The sequence below is a fragment of the Sodiomyces alkalinus genome, assembly GCF_003711515.1.
Source record: "Sodiomyces alkalinus F11 unplaced genomic scaffold SODALscaffold_1, whole genome shotgun sequence".
Lineage (NCBI taxonomy): Eukaryota > Fungi > Ascomycota > Sordariomycetes > Glomerellales > Plectosphaerellaceae > Sodiomyces > Sodiomyces alkalinus.
Window position 1 is genome coordinate 616359 of NW_021167079.1, and position 16130 is coordinate 632488.

At 56.7% G+C, this 16130-nt stretch overlaps 7 protein-coding genes across 7 annotated transcripts; 3 read left to right on the forward strand and 4 right to left on the reverse strand.

Moving 5' to 3' along the window:
- The first annotated feature begins 355 nt into the window (after nucleotides 1–355).
- Nucleotides 356–3303, forward strand: SODALDRAFT_1198 (hypothetical protein). Its single transcript, XM_028606618.1, has 3 exons — nucleotides 356–566; nucleotides 671–798; nucleotides 877–3303. Exons 1-3 carry the CDS (start codon nucleotides 469–471, stop codon nucleotides 3138–3140), a joined length of 2490 nt encoding a protein of 829 aa, XP_028469640.1. The 5' UTR covers nucleotides 356–468; the 3' UTR covers nucleotides 3141–3303.
- A 391-nt stretch (nucleotides 3304–3694) lies between these two features.
- Nucleotides 3695–6944, reverse strand: SODALDRAFT_326021 (Sec1 family superfamily protein). The gene is made up of 5 exons (XM_028610054.1): nucleotides 6696–6944; nucleotides 6596–6633; nucleotides 6372–6459; nucleotides 5880–6229; nucleotides 3695–5803 (listed from the first exon to the last, which is right to left on the reverse strand). The coding sequence occupies exons 1-5, from the start codon at nucleotides 6727–6729 to the stop codon at nucleotides 4130–4132; spliced, it is 2184 nt and encodes a 727-aa protein (XP_028469641.1). The 5' UTR covers nucleotides 6730–6944; the 3' UTR covers nucleotides 3695–4129.
- A 773-nt stretch (nucleotides 6945–7717) lies between these two features.
- On the reverse strand, nucleotides 7718–8987 carry SODALDRAFT_326022 (hypothetical protein). Its single transcript, XM_028610055.1, has one exon. It carries the CDS (start codon nucleotides 8732–8734, stop codon nucleotides 8030–8032), a length of 705 nt encoding a protein of 234 aa, XP_028469642.1. The 5' UTR covers nucleotides 8735–8987; the 3' UTR covers nucleotides 7718–8029.
- Nucleotides 8895–10572, forward strand: SODALDRAFT_353959 (NAD(P)-binding protein; the record flags this gene model as incomplete). Its single annotated transcript, XM_028613673.1, has 3 exons — nucleotides 8895–8962; nucleotides 9127–9177; nucleotides 9282–10572. 3 exons carry the CDS (start codon nucleotides 8895–8897, stop codon nucleotides 10570–10572), a joined length of 1410 nt encoding a protein of 469 aa, XP_028469643.1.
- A 450-nt stretch (nucleotides 10573–11022) lies between these two features.
- Nucleotides 11023–11573, forward strand: SODALDRAFT_353960 (hypothetical protein; the record flags this gene model as incomplete). Its single annotated transcript, XM_028613674.1, has 3 exons — nucleotides 11023–11251; nucleotides 11394–11467; nucleotides 11553–11573. The coding sequence occupies 3 exons, from the start codon at nucleotides 11023–11025 to the stop codon at nucleotides 11571–11573; spliced, it is 324 nt and encodes a 107-aa protein (XP_028469644.1).
- Nucleotides 11574–11685: 112 nt separating this feature from the next.
- Nucleotides 11686–13151, reverse strand: SODALDRAFT_326024 (vesicle-associated membrane protein). The gene is made up of 2 exons (XM_028610056.1): nucleotides 12888–13151; nucleotides 11686–12809 (listed from the first exon to the last, which is right to left on the reverse strand). The coding sequence occupies exons 1-2, from the start codon at nucleotides 12923–12925 to the stop codon at nucleotides 12134–12136; spliced, it is 714 nt and encodes a 237-aa protein (XP_028469645.1). The 5' UTR covers nucleotides 12926–13151; the 3' UTR covers nucleotides 11686–12133.
- A 256-nt stretch (nucleotides 13152–13407) lies between these two features.
- SODALDRAFT_286703 (ATP-dependent RNA helicase SUV3) lies at nucleotides 13408–16106 on the reverse strand. The gene is made up of 2 exons (XM_028608552.1): nucleotides 15889–16106; nucleotides 13408–15808 (listed from the first exon to the last, which is right to left on the reverse strand). Exons 1-2 carry the CDS (start codon nucleotides 15922–15924, stop codon nucleotides 13652–13654), a joined length of 2193 nt encoding a protein of 730 aa, XP_028469646.1. The 5' UTR covers nucleotides 15925–16106; the 3' UTR covers nucleotides 13408–13651.
- Nucleotides 16107–16130: the final 24 nt, after the last annotated feature.

The following is a 16130-nucleotide window of genomic DNA, read 5'->3' on the forward strand; positions in this document are numbered from 1 at the left end:
CTCGAACTCGACGCTTAATCGACCACCACCGCCATCACCACCGCCATCACCACCGCCATCACCACCATCACCACCACCGCCGCCGCCGCCGCCGCCGCTACCGCTACCGCAATCCCAGCTGTCTCGCAGTTCGTCTCTGTGACGCCTATTCGTCTCTGGATATCTCCGACAATCATCATCTCTTCTTATCACAACACCATTCTGCCATTCTGTATTCGTTAACTTCAACCGCCAATTCATAAACCTCACCGCAGTTTCCTCCTCTGCCATCACCGCAACGCTTTCTCGAACATTGAGTCCCGACTCGCTCAGACTCCGCTCTCCGACATACGTGTCTGCCTCCGCTTCGCCAAACCACCGTCGACGCTGTGTACGGTTCTCCGTGCCCCTACCCGAGAACCCTTCGCTTCTCTCCTCCTAGCTCTCATAGGCCGAGCACCCAGATGTGACTCGCGCCGTCTTGCTACTATGGCACTTCGATACTCCCCGGAGCTTCTCCTCCATCTTCGTCAATCACCGCTATGTATTAAGCCAAGCAATTTACCTCCTGTTGAGGAGTGGATGGGGTATGTAATCACATAAATAACCATTTGCGCGCCATAAAGTGACATGTCTCTCTCTCCCCCCCCGTTATTAAGACGAGAAAGCTAACCTGACACCCTGCGACAAGACCGCCTCCCGAACCCGTACGCACCCCTAACAAGGCCACCTCCGACAGAAGGCACAATGACAGTCTTTCCGGCGACCAGTCGAACCGTCGTCCCGGCCTAGACCGCTTTATGTCCCGTAACGGCGCCAGTATGTCCTCATCTCCCATCTATCGTCTACTTCCCCCCCCTTTGTGGACCACCCTACTGACTTACCCTGTCACTCAAGACCCGGATGATATCATTCTAGGGCCTCCCCGAACAGCCTTCGCTTCCACCGGTGCCGGCGGTCGCAACAAATCCTTCGACTACGACAAGGAATCAAAGGACTTTGACTCGCGCGATCGCTTCAACTTTCGTAGCCGCAACGGCGATGCCGAAGGCAGTGACCGAACCCGCGACCCGAGAAACCACAATTTCCGACGTCGGGGTGATGCTGACCAGGACGGTGAAGGCTGGAGCACTGTTAAGCCGCGCAAGAGCTTCGGTACTGAAGGTGCCGAGCGTTTCCAGGGCCGCATGGGTGCCGTCAACGACAGGTTCAACAACGATCGCAAGTTGCGCGACAAGGTCGACCATGACGCCACTAGTGCCAGGCCTCGGCGCGCCGTCGACAACTATGGCAAGGATGGCGATGACGGAGAAACTCGCCCACGCAACGGTCTCAACCGGGGTCGGTCGGAACCTTGGTTCAAGAGCGAGGGCGACAAACCCGACAAACTCGACAAACCCGAAAGGCCCGCCATGACCAACCGTGAGCGGATTGACCGCGCCAAGAGCTGGCGCGACCGGGACAAGGACGCCGATACTTTCGAAGACCGCGATCGTGACCGTGACCGTGACCGTGTTGACCGTGATCAGAACCGGCATATGGGCCGCAATTATGAGCGCCGATGGGATCGTGACCATCGGAACGAGCGTGACCCCGAATGGTTCGACGAACCCGCCGGAGAGAAAGCCGGTGGCCATACCGAGGAGGACTTCAGAAAGTTCATGGAGAGTATGAAAGGCGGCAAGACCAAGCCCCCCGCCGCCGCCGAAGGAAAGCCCGCCGCGTCCGAGGCCGTCACTCCTCCCAAGCCCGAGCAGCTCGCCCCTGCCTCTGCTCCAGCCGTCGAATCTGGGCCCGACAAGTTCTTCATGGCATTTGCCTCCAACTCCGTCTTGGATGCCGCCACCCCGGCCGCGGAAACCCCCAAGGACGCCACCCCGAAGCCCGCCAGGTCCGGCGCCGGGAAATCCTCCCGCTTTACTTCCTTCTTCAGCGCTCCTCAGGAGGACCCCAGCCGACGTGCCCAGCCGGAGCCCGCCCACAATCCCGCTCCTGCCTCAGCTGCGACTACAGCATCGCCGCCGATTGCTAAGGCCCCGGATGCCGAAAAGGAAGCCTTCCAGGTGTTGCTTCAGAAGCTTCAATTATCCCACCCGCAGGCAAGATCGTCGCCGCCTGCCGTCCAGGCCTTCCAGGAACCGCAATCTCTGCCCAGGATTCCTCCTGGTCAGGAAGCAACGCCAGCCAGCGCAGTCAGGTCGCCCGGTGCCTTCCCACAATTCCCGCCTCCTCCTGAGCAGCACCCCGACGATCTACGTTCCCGACAGCCGCAAACGCAACCCGGCCAGGACATCGTAGCCCCGCGCCCCATGATGCCTTCGGAACCGCCCTCGTCACGCCAGGACCAGCTCTTGCAGGACTTGGTCAATCAGCGCCAGCACTCGTCCAGCCAAGGCTCGTCAAGGACCGAGATGAAGCCTAACAGGAACCTCAGTAACGCCGAGTTCTTGATGAACCTGATGAGAGCCCAGCCGGAACCCATGCGTACCGAGCAGATGCTGTTGCGCATGCATCAACAGCAGCAGCAGCAGCAGCAACAGCCCCAGCGAGCTGGTTCCATGTCGCAAATTCCCGATCGCGAACCCGACTTCCCTTCAAATGGCCGCATTTCTCAGCCGCGCCAGATGCGAGGTCAGCCGCCCCCTCCTGGCTTCATGGACGAACCCTTCCATCATCTCCCGGAACACGAACCTCGCCCGCAGCCCACCCAGATCCTGCAGCGCCCACCTCCCCCTCCCGGCCTGGACCCGATGAATCCTAACTGGATGCAACCTGGAGGCGGCGGCCCACTGCCTCCTCCCCAGCAACGCTCCATGGGCCCGCCGCCTGGCTTGGCCGGAGGCCCCGGTGGTCCCGGTGGTCCCGGAGGCCTTGGCGTCCCGAGTCGCAACCATCCTATACCCGGAATGTTCCCACCTGGACCGAACTTCCCGCCTGCCGGGTTCCCGCCCCCGGACACGATGGGTGTCCCTCCACCGCCGCGTGGCATGCAACCGCCTCCCGGCTTCTTTGGGGGCCTGCCACCGCCTGGCTTTATGGGCCCTCCCGGTATAGGTGGTGGGCCGGCCTTTGGAGGCCCCATACCCGAGGCCCACGGCTTTCCATTTGACGGCCGCGGCATGCCGCCCCCTGGCGCTGCCCAAGCCTTCCGGAGACAGTAAGCTACCTACTTCTTTGACCCGAAGGTAGCTGAACGGGCTGGTTCCCCACCGCCAGCCACATGCAGTCAGCAGCATTTTCGCGCCTACTGCCCACATGAACCTGTCTTTATCAACCTTAACATTTTCCTGCTCGGGTGTCTTGTCGCTTGTCCTTACTCAAACTCGGGATTACAAAGGACGCCGCATGCTCAGTGGCGCCAATACACTCTCATCTCCAGCACCACAAAGCAAGTCTTGCTTCTCCCCCCCTCCCCCCCCCCGACTGAAGCGAGGCTATAGTTATTTGTATTAGTGCTTCTCCAAGTCCTTATACAGCCTTGTTATCATGACTGCACCATCTCATCCTACTCGACTATCCATCAAGACGTCACCATATTTTCGGAGGCTCGGAGAGGCCACATCGTCATGGGACCTGAGGTACGAGAAAAGAGAAATGGGAGGAGAGTACAGACCAAGAGATAACAAAACAAAAACAAGAGAAAATGGATGGGATGGTGGAGTGAGTTACTTGTAACACCTGCTTGTCCTCAGCTAGACCAATGAATCCATCACTCCCTTCCATACACACTTTGATTTATATGTCTCGGCATTCCATGATGATGGCACCTTGGGATGTAAGACTTGTATATTTTTTTCCCTTGACCATTGTGATCACCCGACCTAGGTAGTAGCTAGCTGGCAGTTTGAACGCCCCGAGACGCCACGCTAAAGGAGGGGGGACAACAACAACTAAAAAACGCCAACACCAGGAACCCACGATCTCCTCGTCACTCGGGGTTCCGTTGCTCGGTAAGAAATTTGAAGCAGGGCAGTTAATGTGTGGGTGTTTTTTTTTTGCTTCGACCGACTATACAACAACCTGCTGAACATGCCGTGCTTGCCTTGGAAGAACAAAAAAGGAGAACAGAGACAAAAAGACCAAAACTGTGTAAGGGACCACCAACACGATCAAGTGCCCGGAACCCTGCTACGCGGCCTTTTCTGCAACCCTAACCCTTGGACTTCTTCATTCCAAAGAGGTTCCGTTTCTTCTTCTCGAGCTTGTGTGGCCCAGGGGCCGGAGACGGGGCTGGAGATTGCGACGACGCGCCACTGTTGGCCACGATGCCCGGCTGCTGCTGCTGCTGTGGTGGTGGTGGTGGGCGCGCGTCTCCGAGCGACAAACTGCCCATCTGCCCCGTCGGCGGGGCGGCCACGGGGCGGGGTGGGAGGCCGCCACCACTGCTACCGCCCGGGACGATGCGCGGTCTCTGGCCGGAGGGGGCGGCCATGGGAGGCGGAGCGGGACGTTCATGCACCCAGTCGGGCGCACGGGGCTTGGGGCGATGCGCGGGGAGATCCAGACGGCGCGGGTCGCGGGCCAGGTCGCGCAGTTGGCGGACGAATAACGGCGGGGGGACCATGTGGGAGGTGGTGAGGAAGACGTCCTTATCGCGGGCGGCGCCGACGTCGTAGCAGGCGCGGCTCTCGCCGAAGGTGGCGCCGCCGGCCATGAAGATGACGAAGCGCTGGCGGTTCGTGTCCACGGGCCGCCGGCCGGCGGCGGCCCAGTTGGGGCGGCCCGCGCGCAGGGAACCCTGCTGGGCGGCTTGGTAGTCTTCGTTGGGGTCGATCGGCGGCTTGACGTAAGGGAAGGTGGTCTGGTCGAGGGTGCCGCTGGCGAGGTCTTCGACGAGGGATTGGACGGCGGGTTCGAACCGGGAGAGGGCGTACTCTTCGTTGACCTGCGCTGGTTTCGGGTTCTTGGGGAAGACGGAGGGTTGGGGTTGTCGGGGTTCTTTGAGCGCGTGATGTACCCGACCACCCAGGAGTTCGAGACTGCGTATTACTTCGGTATCCTCCTGCGGCAGCTGAGCGTGTGCCAGGAGCCGTTTGACGTCCTCCGCAACGACGCCACCGCGGTAGAGGATATACAGGACGATGAGCCGCAACCTGTCCCCGGGGCTGATGGCCTCGTCGTCCAGCAGTTTGACAACCTCCTCCAAGATGTTCCTCGGTCTCCTGTTCTCCTCGTCCAGTCCCGTAGCCAAGCTCTGTTCTGCCAAGGCCACGTCCGACAGCTTATGGCGCTCGAAGAGATTCATCGCATCCTGCGCCATGCTCATATGCAGGGAATAGGCTGCCTTCATCTCGCCAAACTCCTTCAGCCCGCCCATCATCTCTCTCAGGCTATTCACGCTGTTTTGGCCGCCTTGCTGGTCGACGAAATGAGGATGGGCCTCAAGGAATTTTCGGAAATCGGTCATGAGCTTCTCGATAGTGTCCTTCATATGTCGGTGTCTGTTTTCCACCCACACCTTGTCCTTGTCGGTTAGTTCATAGTCCACCTCTTCTTCTGCAGGACCGCCCTTGTCGATAACGGTACGATACATGATCTTTTCGCCCTCCCGGATGGGGAGAAGATCATGCGCCATGGCCTGGTAGGTAAACTCGTGGACGAAGGGCGCCGTCAGGTCCATAGACCTGTCTGTGATGACGAGTGTGCCCTGGGGACGGGAGGTTTGCGGGGGGAAGTCCTTGTTCCACTGCGCGTAGGTATCGAGTTCCTCCTGAACGAATCGTGCCAGATGCGAGCACATGACGGCGGCCTCGTGGATGGGGTTTTTCGGTCGGTAGTAGCGCACCTTGGGATACTCGCCGAGGGTGACACAGACGGCAGTAATCTGTTCTCCGTGGTGAGCAACTGCAATGACGAGTTGAGAAGCTAGTGGGGGAGGGCGGGACGGTGCGCGATCAAACCCTTTGAGCCAATGTCTGCATATGATCTCGAATCAGGTCATTGCAGCCGGGGTGATAGAGTATCGGAAAGCTCCAGGGATCCCGGAAGGTAACGAGGTGCGATTCACGAGGGAAGAAGTCAACGGCCAGAGTGTCGAAGCTAGCGATGGTGTTCTGGGCCGCAGGCGACTGGTATATGCGGTGGCGCAATTTCGGGTCCAGTATGGAGACCCAGACGAGAAAGGCTTTCCTGTAGCGGCGGCGATCGAAGTCGGACATCAAACAATCGATGATGTGCGGTTGTGGGGACAGGAAGTAAATGGCGTCCATGCCAGGGTTCATGTCCCTCCTCTTCTCGATGAACTCGATATCTACCGACACAAGCGTCAGGGCGGTGACATATGATCGCGACGAACTAGGTGGTCGAAGACGGCTCGAGAGACGGCCAAGACGGAGGGCGGAGGGGGTTGTCAAAGGTGGCACGAGGGACAGAAGATGCCCCGGGTCACATACTGGCCACATTCAGGTTGAGGATGTCATCTTCGCTGGCGACATTGTCTATAATCTTCTTGGAGGTCTCGTCGACAACCAAGACTTTCCACTGTAGAAGACGGGATTTCCGGTCAGCGGTCAGCGGTCAGCGGTCAATGTTGGGGCAGCCATTCTAGCTCTGTAGCTCGAGCATAGAGGAGAGGCACAAGGGGTCGGGGTGCGTGTCGGGGTGGGCAGGATCTCACGTCGCCTTGGGTGATATTCTTGATGGTGTTGACAATGACTATGCTCATCAGTGGTCAGTCGAGCTCCTGGATTCCTCCGAAGTGTAACCTCGTCCCTCACCGTCATGTTGTTCCTGGATGACAGAGACGCCCATGATGGCAAGAGGGCCGCCTCATGTGCAACGAGCCTAGGAGGACGAGGCTGTCGGGAAATGGTGGGTATCCGTCCGTCTCGGAGAACTGAATAGCAAGCTGGACGAAGAGGGGGCGAGGAGATGACGATTCGGAGGATCAAAGAGCAAGGCAATTAGGTAGGTGGTCAGGAGGAAGCAAGAAACGGTTCTTTATGGGGTAAGGTGAGGTAGGTGATATAGCATTACCGGTACGTATTGGCGGGGTTTCAAGATGCGGCAATCAACGGTGGGTGTGGAACGAAGTGCGAAGTATCAAGTATCATCCACAAGGTACCTTACCTAAGGTACCGAGCTATGATAGTTAAGGTACCTAGAGTGGGAGGCAATAAGTATTTGAACACTCCTATAAGTACCTATTTTTGAGACTAGATACCTAGTAAGCCTATATGCCCTCAGCCTGACATTTTGTGGGTCGATGGTACATAGGCGTGTTCCAATACTTTGTGCCAGGGGCTGTACGGAATAAGGTAGGTAATTACTCAGTAATTACCTACGAAGTTCACGGCTCGGAGGTGTAACTCTGGTACCTTAGAAACGGGTAAAAAGTGCCTGCCGTTGCACCATCCCCAGGCACGGTACCGCAGGGCATTGACATCGTCGACATCACGAGATCTGTCCCCTATTTAAGATGTCCCAAGTGACAGGCATACCACATACGACCATACCCATTGGAAAACTCGGGATCCCGTCCGCTCTCCCCTAGATAAGCCAATGAGGGCCGGATTAGTAGTTGGGTGGGTGACCACCAGCGAATACCCGGTGTTGTATGTCTTTTTTGTTGAATTATATACTATATTCTACTTTTTCGGGGTATATAAGACAGTTATTGTAGAGTCCTGGTACATACGACCATACCCACTGGAAAACTCGGGATCCCGTCCGCTCTCCCCTAGATAAGCCAGTGAGGGCCGGATTAGTAGTTGGGTCGGTGACGACCAGCGAATACCCGGTGTTGTATGTTTTTCTTTTCTTTTTTTGTCCTTTTCATTTTTCATTTTTGATTCGCTGTCTTAGGTGTCTCTCTATGGCAAGTTGGTTCGAGATTTTCGAGAGGAAGGTCTCGCGGACTTTCGGTTTTGGTCGTTGTTTTTCCCCCTCTCCCTGCGTATTACTAGTAGCACCAGACTTAAATTTGTTTGTATTTTGAGAAAGAAGCCGTGAATGAGGGAATTCTTCACCGTCCCACCGAAAGTATCACCGAGGGCAAACGATGGGATGGTCCATAACCAGCCTTAAGCCTCTGTCTACCCGAGCGAAACTGTCATGAACCTGATCCGAGATACTTAGCCACATCATAATTACCGTAAAACATCTCTCTCAGCTTCTCCCCCTTTTGCCTATCGGCCTCGGCCACTTGCCTGCTCTTCTTCGCATCCAACCGCTCGGGCTGCTTCTTTTTCTCGATCCTACCCCTCAAGTCTTTGGGCACCTTCAGCCCCAGCCCTAGAGTGTCGTCCTTGGGCTTTGGTTTGAGCGGGAACTGGATACCCTGTCCGGATGGCCCCAGTCCCCTCCGCGCGTCCGGATCCCAGCCGTACGACGAGAGATAGTTGAGGCCCATCCGCGATCTGTCCAGCGCTGACGGAGGGTGAGAATGCTCAAGGCAGACTTGATGCGCGATGGACGCTTCGTGTCTTTGCCTGGCATTAATACCCAAGTCCCGTTCCTTGCCCGCCGTGCTCTCCTTCTCGAGGGGTAACTTGCAGACTGTGCATACAGGCGTCTCAGACGGCCCCTTTTGCTGGGCCCCTTCCCTCGACTCTCCATTCTTGTCTTCTGGGAGGACCAGACTCAAGTACATATCCGCTACCGAGGCTCCCGACGAGGCCGGCCTCGTGTCTGGCAAGGTTTTCAGGTCGTGGTCTGATGCTCTGACAAATTCGACCTTTTTCCGTCTAATGCCTGCCCCGAAAGGCCGTTTATGCTGAAGGGGAACATCGTAATCCTCGCCGTACTCGTCAGCCATCTACTATGTGCGAAGTACGTTGCAGCGTGGCCGTGGCTGGAACGAGAAACGACCCGTTTGTGTCTTTGTTTTATGTGAAGTCCGATTCCATGAATGAGAAATTCCTTGTTCGATAGTGTAGGGCGAATATGTTCGAGTATTGCTCATACAGGTGAGGTGGATGAGAATTGACCTGATATGTGAAGGCGATCTTCATGTGGCGACCTGGAGTTTGAATGGTTGCTCCAAGTACCACCTGATATTACGTGTACCTAGGGCGAGGATGGGTTAGATACGTACCTTTAATACGCCAAGGCGCCAAGGCAATCGTTGTGGGGGTTTAGGCTTGCAAGCTCCATGCCAGTTACGTACCTAGTACCTCAAGCACCTGCTTCGTAATTGCTGCTTCGTAGCTGCTCCATCGAAACATTTCAAACTCCCCCTGAGAAGCTCAACCTTCATTCGTCAACCACAGAAAGACGCAATTATCGCCCTGCCCCCGGGGTAGGCATCTTTTCATCCGTCTTACCAGCGTCAGGATGATAAGTTCTTGTCGACCATAACTCAGCCTTGTTCGCGTCCCCTTGCTGCTTCTCGCCATGCCCCTCGAAATCGCCTTCCATGTCCTCGAGAACGGCCCGCCTCAATGGGTCCGTGACAACGTCGGACTTCTCATAAAAACGTTGACGACTCTCGCCGTCCTCACACTCGCCAAAATATGGTTCAACGGCGCCTCGAGTCTGGCGGAACGTGACATGTACGGGAGGGTGGTCATGGTGACGGGCGGCACGTCGGGAATAGGTTCAAGAGTGGCCTTCGAGCTGGCCCGGCGCGGCGCCCAGCTTGTCCTCCTCACCCAGGCGCCCGTATCGGATCCGTTCCTAGTCGACCACATCAACGACCTGCGCGAACGCACCAAGAACAACCTCATCTACGCCGAGCAAGTCAACCTCACGTCGCTGCACAGCATCCGGCAGTTCGCGACCAAGTGGATCGACAACTCCCCGCCCCGCCGCCTGGACATGATCATCCTGGCCGCCGCCACCTTTACAACGCCCGGGCAACCGCAGGCCAAGACGGAGGACGGAGTCGAGGAGACATGGATGGTCAACTACCTGGCCAATTTCCACTTGCTCGCCATACTCAGCCCGGCTCTCCGCGCCCAGCCTTTCGACCGGGACGTCCGCGTCATCTTCACCACCTGTTCCTCCTACATCGGCGCGGGGCCCTTGTCCCAACCCCTGGAGGCCGAGAACTGGTCGCCCGGGGCGGCGTACAAGAGGAGCAAGTTGGCGCTCATGACCTTCGGCGTGGCGTTCCAGAAACACCTAGACGCCTACAAGCGGCCGGACGGGCTGCCCATGAATGCCCGCGTCGTCTTCGTCGATCCGGGCTACGCGCGCTCACCCGGGATGCGCCGCTGGCTGACGCGCGGCTCGCTCTGGGGCCTTCTCCTCTACCTCGTCGCCTACCCGCTGCCCTGGCTTTTTCTCAAGAGCCCCCTTAAGGGCGCGCAGTCCATCTTGTACGCGGCCATGGACCAGGACCTGGGTAGGGGTGCCGGCGGGAGGATGATCAAGGAGTGCAGGGAGGTAGACTTTGCGCGGAAAGACGTGCACGACGAGGAGCTGGCCAAGAAGCTCTGGGAAGAGAGCGATGCGCTTATCGAGAAGGTCGAGAAGGAGCAGGCTCTGAAACGGGCTGAGAAGAAAGAGCGGGAGGAAGAGAAGGCCAAGGAGGCGGCAGAGGCAGAGAAGACCAAGGAGTTTGAAGGTCTGGTTGACGCAATCAAGAAGGGCAAGGAGACTCAAAAGTCAAAGGGGAAGAAGAAAGCCAGGAAGGCCGATACCTCAGGGTAGTCATGGGCAGGGAACAAAACGGCTTTGCTTGTCTGGTCCGTTAGTCAAAAATATGTATAGAATCATATGCGGACGTGTATTACTTTGCCCTAATGTACCTTAGGTATATTGTGGTGTTTCCTTGCTCAATGGATAAGGTAGGAGGTGCAAGTTATCCGCCCCGACTGAGTACCGAGTACCTACCGTAGGTCAGAATGACAGAAAGTACCGGCGGAGTACGTACCCGGCTAGGCCCGGAAGCACATGACGACACCCTGCCGAATCCACGGCGTACTACAACTTGGGGGAGCATAACTTAGGTATCCGTCTACTACTAATTAACGAAGTGCATCACAACTCCATACCAGGATATTTTATCTCTACTCTGCCGGACTTTACCTACAATACCAGCATCTACTTATGCATGATCAACCCTGCCTTCCATCACCTCATCAAAGCTACCTAGTCACGATGCCAATGGAAACACCACACTCACCCCCAGTTGCGACCTTCTCCGTCCCCCAGCCCCATCTCCAGACCGCCTGGGACCAGCATGTTCACAACGCATCAACACGACATCCCGTCTTCTTCACGGAGAGGTTAAGAAGACCGCATGTCGAAATGGGCACCGCACCAGGGTTTAACCCTGTGGCTCACGGATACGTATATCGCGACTCGGGTCGTGTCGGGAACGATGCTGGTCCCAAGCTATAGTTCCGGCACATCTGTCGCTCGATGGCAAAGAAAGGTCGTCTTTGAGGCCGCGGGAGTGAGAGAACGGGCAATGGTGAGCGCGTGCTCGTAGCATGCCATGTCTCAATGCTGCTAATGATTTCGCCTAGGGAACAATATTCCTCCCTGGTTTGGGTCTGGACTGTTTAAGCAAATTCGTCGCTGGACTTCTGCGCATATATACGTACGTCTGTTATTCATGTTACCAGGCTGAAGTGTCCCGTTTCTCATCTACCTACTCTACTCACATTCCTGCAGTCTTCTTCTAGGACTGGATGACGCATTGGTGAGGTTGGGGTTTCAAAGTCTCTCGCAAATTCTTAGACGAGTGTTTGTATCACCACATCATTTATTGGGTCGTATGTTTGTGATAACCTTGAATGATGATATTTAGTACTTGGACTCGGGTGTTAGGCCATCCAGTGGATTTCGGCAGCACGAGCTGTGTCTACTTCATCGCTGGTGGGGTGAAATCTTGGAATTGAAATTGGGCACTGGAATACCGAACAACACCCTGTCAGGACTATCTACCAGGAGGCCAGGTAGATAGATAAGCGACCAGGGAATTCGAGAATCGAACCCTCACCATTATGGATATCAGCTTGGAAGATACAGTTGCTATTGTGTCCCGTATGCCCGTTCGCCAGCAAGTCTCCACCAGAGTGCCCCAAATCAAAATGTCGGCGCATAGTAGTGACTGAATAAATACGAAGATAAAAGAACAAACCCGAACTGGAAATGTTGGAACACACCTTCCGGCATCGTAACAAAACATGCCCCAAGACCTTCGGGGCCCTGGCCAAAAGAGAGGAGGGGGACAAAACGGAGAAGAAGCCCCTGCTCAGCCGGCTCAACCTCTGATCGCAATAACCATAACAGCAACGATAAGAATAACAATGACGGCCAGCAATGCCATAAGCTTAACATTCTTCCACCACATCTTGCGCTTGAGACCCCGGCTCCGAACGCGGAACTCGCGGGCACTACCCCCGAGACGGTCGGTCTTGTCAACAAGCAGGTCAATGCGCTCGCCACGCTCCAAGAGCCCCTCAATATTGCGGGTCATGATCCCCCTGACATCGTCAATCTCGCGTTGCACATTGCCGATGGCGTCGTCGCGCCCGCCGGACGTGGTGCCGTATTCGACCATGAGGCGCCGCAGCTCGCCGTTGAAGCTGGCGGCCCCGTAGTTGGGGAGGTCGGCAAAGTACGTGTCGGAGGGGGGCAGTAGCTCGAGGAAGCGGCGGCGGATCTCGAAGAGGAAGCCGAACGAGATGCGGCGGCCCAGGCTGGCGTCCGCGATGACGAGGAAGGTCAGCCCCCCGGCGCCCGAGGCAGGGTGGTCTGGGTGGTCGGAGGGGGACTCGGCGATGTAGTGGATGTGGTGGGTGCCGTGGGTGTAGGTGAGCTTTTGGCTCGTGGAGTGCTCGATCTTCGGGAGGATGAGGGAGGCGAGGGACGAGGTTTGCGACGAGGCGGATGTGGTGCATTCGCTGAGGATGGTGTTGTTGTGGGCGATGCATGAGCTAAACGATTCTGTTAGCCAAAGGTATATACGCAGTACATGGCAATATATAGCAATATATGTTGGTGTTCGCCCATACTATAGGAGCGGCGTAGCCGGGGTCGATGAGGAAGCCATGGCGACAATGTGACTTGGACTGCTTCCGTCCACGCCAATTATGACCGGAGGGCGGAAAGAGACGGATAAACTAGGTGTCTAGGTCAAGAGCAACAAGTCGGTAGGGTATAGAGATGCAAGAAAAGCTTCGGTGTTATGGTAGAATTAACGAGAGTCTGGCTGAGAGTTGGACCCTGGAGTGTACGAAGTAATTCACGAGTTGGTATAGTCTTCGTCCAGGTTGCAGAGCTTCCCGAGAATGACGACTGCGACTACCTTATCCAGATCATGTACCCTGCACAGTGTAAAGCAAGTTTGCCCCACCTCCCATACTTCATTTAAAGAATCACTCGATTGTAACTTAATAGATTATGCATAAATACATGTACACGTCAGTTACACAGCGAGAATGATGGACGCCGTATCCGTTCCACGGACCTCGCGACTGATTCTTGTCTTTGGATGACAGCTACTACTACTCATAATATTCGGAGTTGAGATGAGTGTGAGTGTTCCCCTTACTTATGTTTATGATAAGAGAACTGCGAGATCCCGCTGTAAAACTATGGTACATTCAGGGCCATTCAAACCCTGTCGTTGGTTGTCCAACCAGTTCCATTCCTACGCCCTCTATACGGCTTTCGTTCGAACACATCTGCGGTAACATATTATACAGTACTATACATGAATAAATGAAGTCTATGGACCGGCGAATAGACTCCTAAACCTCCCGCCCGCTTTCCGGAATCATCGTGAGCCCGAGCCGCCATCATCAAGCTCCTCGTATTCCCGAGCCTCCTCCACCAACGGCTCTTCGTGACCCGGCTCGTTCCATCGTCCAGGACCCTGTTCGGCAACGGCTTCCGCCGCAGCCGTGGCGCTCTTGCCGAAAATGCGCTGCTGCTCCCTCTCGCGCTTGAGGGCCTCCCTACGCCGGACGTCGCGCAGCATCTCGTGCTTGTCGGTGCGGAACGAGACGGAGGTGTCGAGGTACTGCTCAATCTTGGCCTGCACGAGGTCCTTCACGTGGAAGGCCAGCTTCTGGCTGACGAACACGTTGGCGAACCGGTAGCTCATCCACAGGTAGAGCGTGATGGCGTGGTGCAGCGACTCGACGTGGCGGAGGTAGTCGCGTCCGTTCCCGCCGTAGTCGTCCAGGGTCTTGTCCAGCATCTCGAGGTCGACCTCTTTCAGGTCGCACAAGGCGCCTCCCTTCCGGGTCGCAAGGCAGCGGGCCATGGCCTGGACGAGGGCGGGCATGCCCGGTTCCCGCAGTTGGACGGGCGCGTTCATCATGGCGAGGCGCTCGTGGATGGTAAGCGGGTAGCTTTGGATGGCATCGGCCATGGCAAGGGCGTCGGGGGAGACTTCCACGAGAAACATGGGCGAAACTCTCGCCAGCTCGCGGATCCGCAGCAACATGAAGGAGAGCGGGACATCGGGGGGCAGGTACTCGGAAAAGCGTTCTAAGATGAACGCCGGTGGGCTGATGTAGGCTGCCTCCAACGGTTCGATGCCCGACTCGAAAGCCTCCCGGACGGCTTCTAAATCCAATTGGTCGAGGGTAGTGACGTAGCCCATCTTGCCGTCCGCCGGATCCTTGCCGACGTCGAGGGCGGAGCCGTCTCCCTGCGCCGCCTCCCGGGCCGTCTTGAACCGACCCGCTCTCCCTCCGATCTGCTTCGTTTCAGACGTGGTCAGGCGACGGACGTTGGTCCCGTCGAACTTGGTGACCGTTTCGAAAACGACGCGTTTGATCTCCAGATTCAAGCCCATGCCGACGGCGTCGCTCGCAACCAAAAAGTCGTAGTCGTTATCGGGGTCGTTGAAAAGAGCGGCCTGTTGCGCTCTCGTCTCGGGCGGCAAAGAACCGTAGACAATGGCGCAGCGGCGACCCGTTTCCTCCTCGATGGCTTTCTTCAGACCGTGGAGGTTGACACGGCTGAAAGCAATGACGGCGTCGCCCTTGCGCAGGTTTTTCAGGTCGTTGTTTAGACTCTCGTTCATGGTCTCCAGGGGACTGAGCCGCTTGTAGCGATGCACGATACACTTGTCCCCAATGGCGGCGCAAACGGATTGAATCAGATTGACGGCGCGCTCCTCGCCGCAGAGGTGGACCTCTTTGGCCATGACACCGAGCAGGGCTTGGGTCCAGGCCCAGCCGCGATCGGGATCTCCGATCATCTGGATTTCGTCAAGGACGGCCACTTCGACGACCCGGTTCAAGGGCGTCATCTCCACGGTACAGCTGATGAAGTAGTTATCGGCGTCCTGGGGGATGCGTTGCTCCTCTCCCGTCACCATGGCACAGGGCTTCCCCTTGGCTTGAAAGCGGGCGTAGATCTCCTGGGCCAGCAGACGCAGCGGCCCTCCGTAGATGCCCGAGTTGGCGGATTCGAGCGCTTTCAAGGCGTGATAGGTCTTGCCGGAGTTGGTCGGCCCGACGTGGAGGTGGATGGTCCGCTGCATGGCCCTGGTCGCAGGGAACCACTCCATCGGATAGCGGAAATCGGCAAGCTGCTTCTGGCTTTTGCCAACTGCGCCCGTGAGGCGGGCGCGAATCATGAAGCTCTGGAAGGAATATCGAATCTCGGAGGCCAAGCCCTTGACGTCGCCGCGGATAAAGGCATTTCGAAGGGCCCAAAACAGGGGGTTGGTGTTCCGGTTATCGTTGCCTCGTTCCGCCATGGCCATGGCCTGGGCTATTGTCTTGCGGAACAGGACGACTTCGTTCGCCAGGGCATGGCCGCTTCGTATCCCGAAGCCCTTCAGTCCTTGTCTAATATCGGAGGAGCTCATCTCGTCAACAACCTTGTTGAACTGCGTGTTGACCATGGATTTGAAGACTTCGTATTTCTTCTTTCGCGCATTTCTGGGGCCCGAGTTGGCCAGGGGTTGTCCGGCCTGGTCAGTGGCATTCCGTTAGCACCCGCACAGATACAGATAGACAGACCCAGTGACTCTCAAGGCGCGAGGGAAACACACACTAAACAGCACGGGGGAGCTTGTCGCGAAGCCATTTCGAAACGAAGGCCTTGTACAGGCTGCCGGGCGACAGACAACAGCTCGCAGGAGTAGCTTCATGGTGGCTCAATCCAAGCTGGCAACCTCATGGCTGGGGGGGGTCTCCAAGCCCGTGGATTGAGAAAGAAACGAAGGATCCTGAAAAATATATCGCTAAGCAGCTGCAGCAAGTCTGTGTAAATTTTTTATTTTTTTTGTTGAG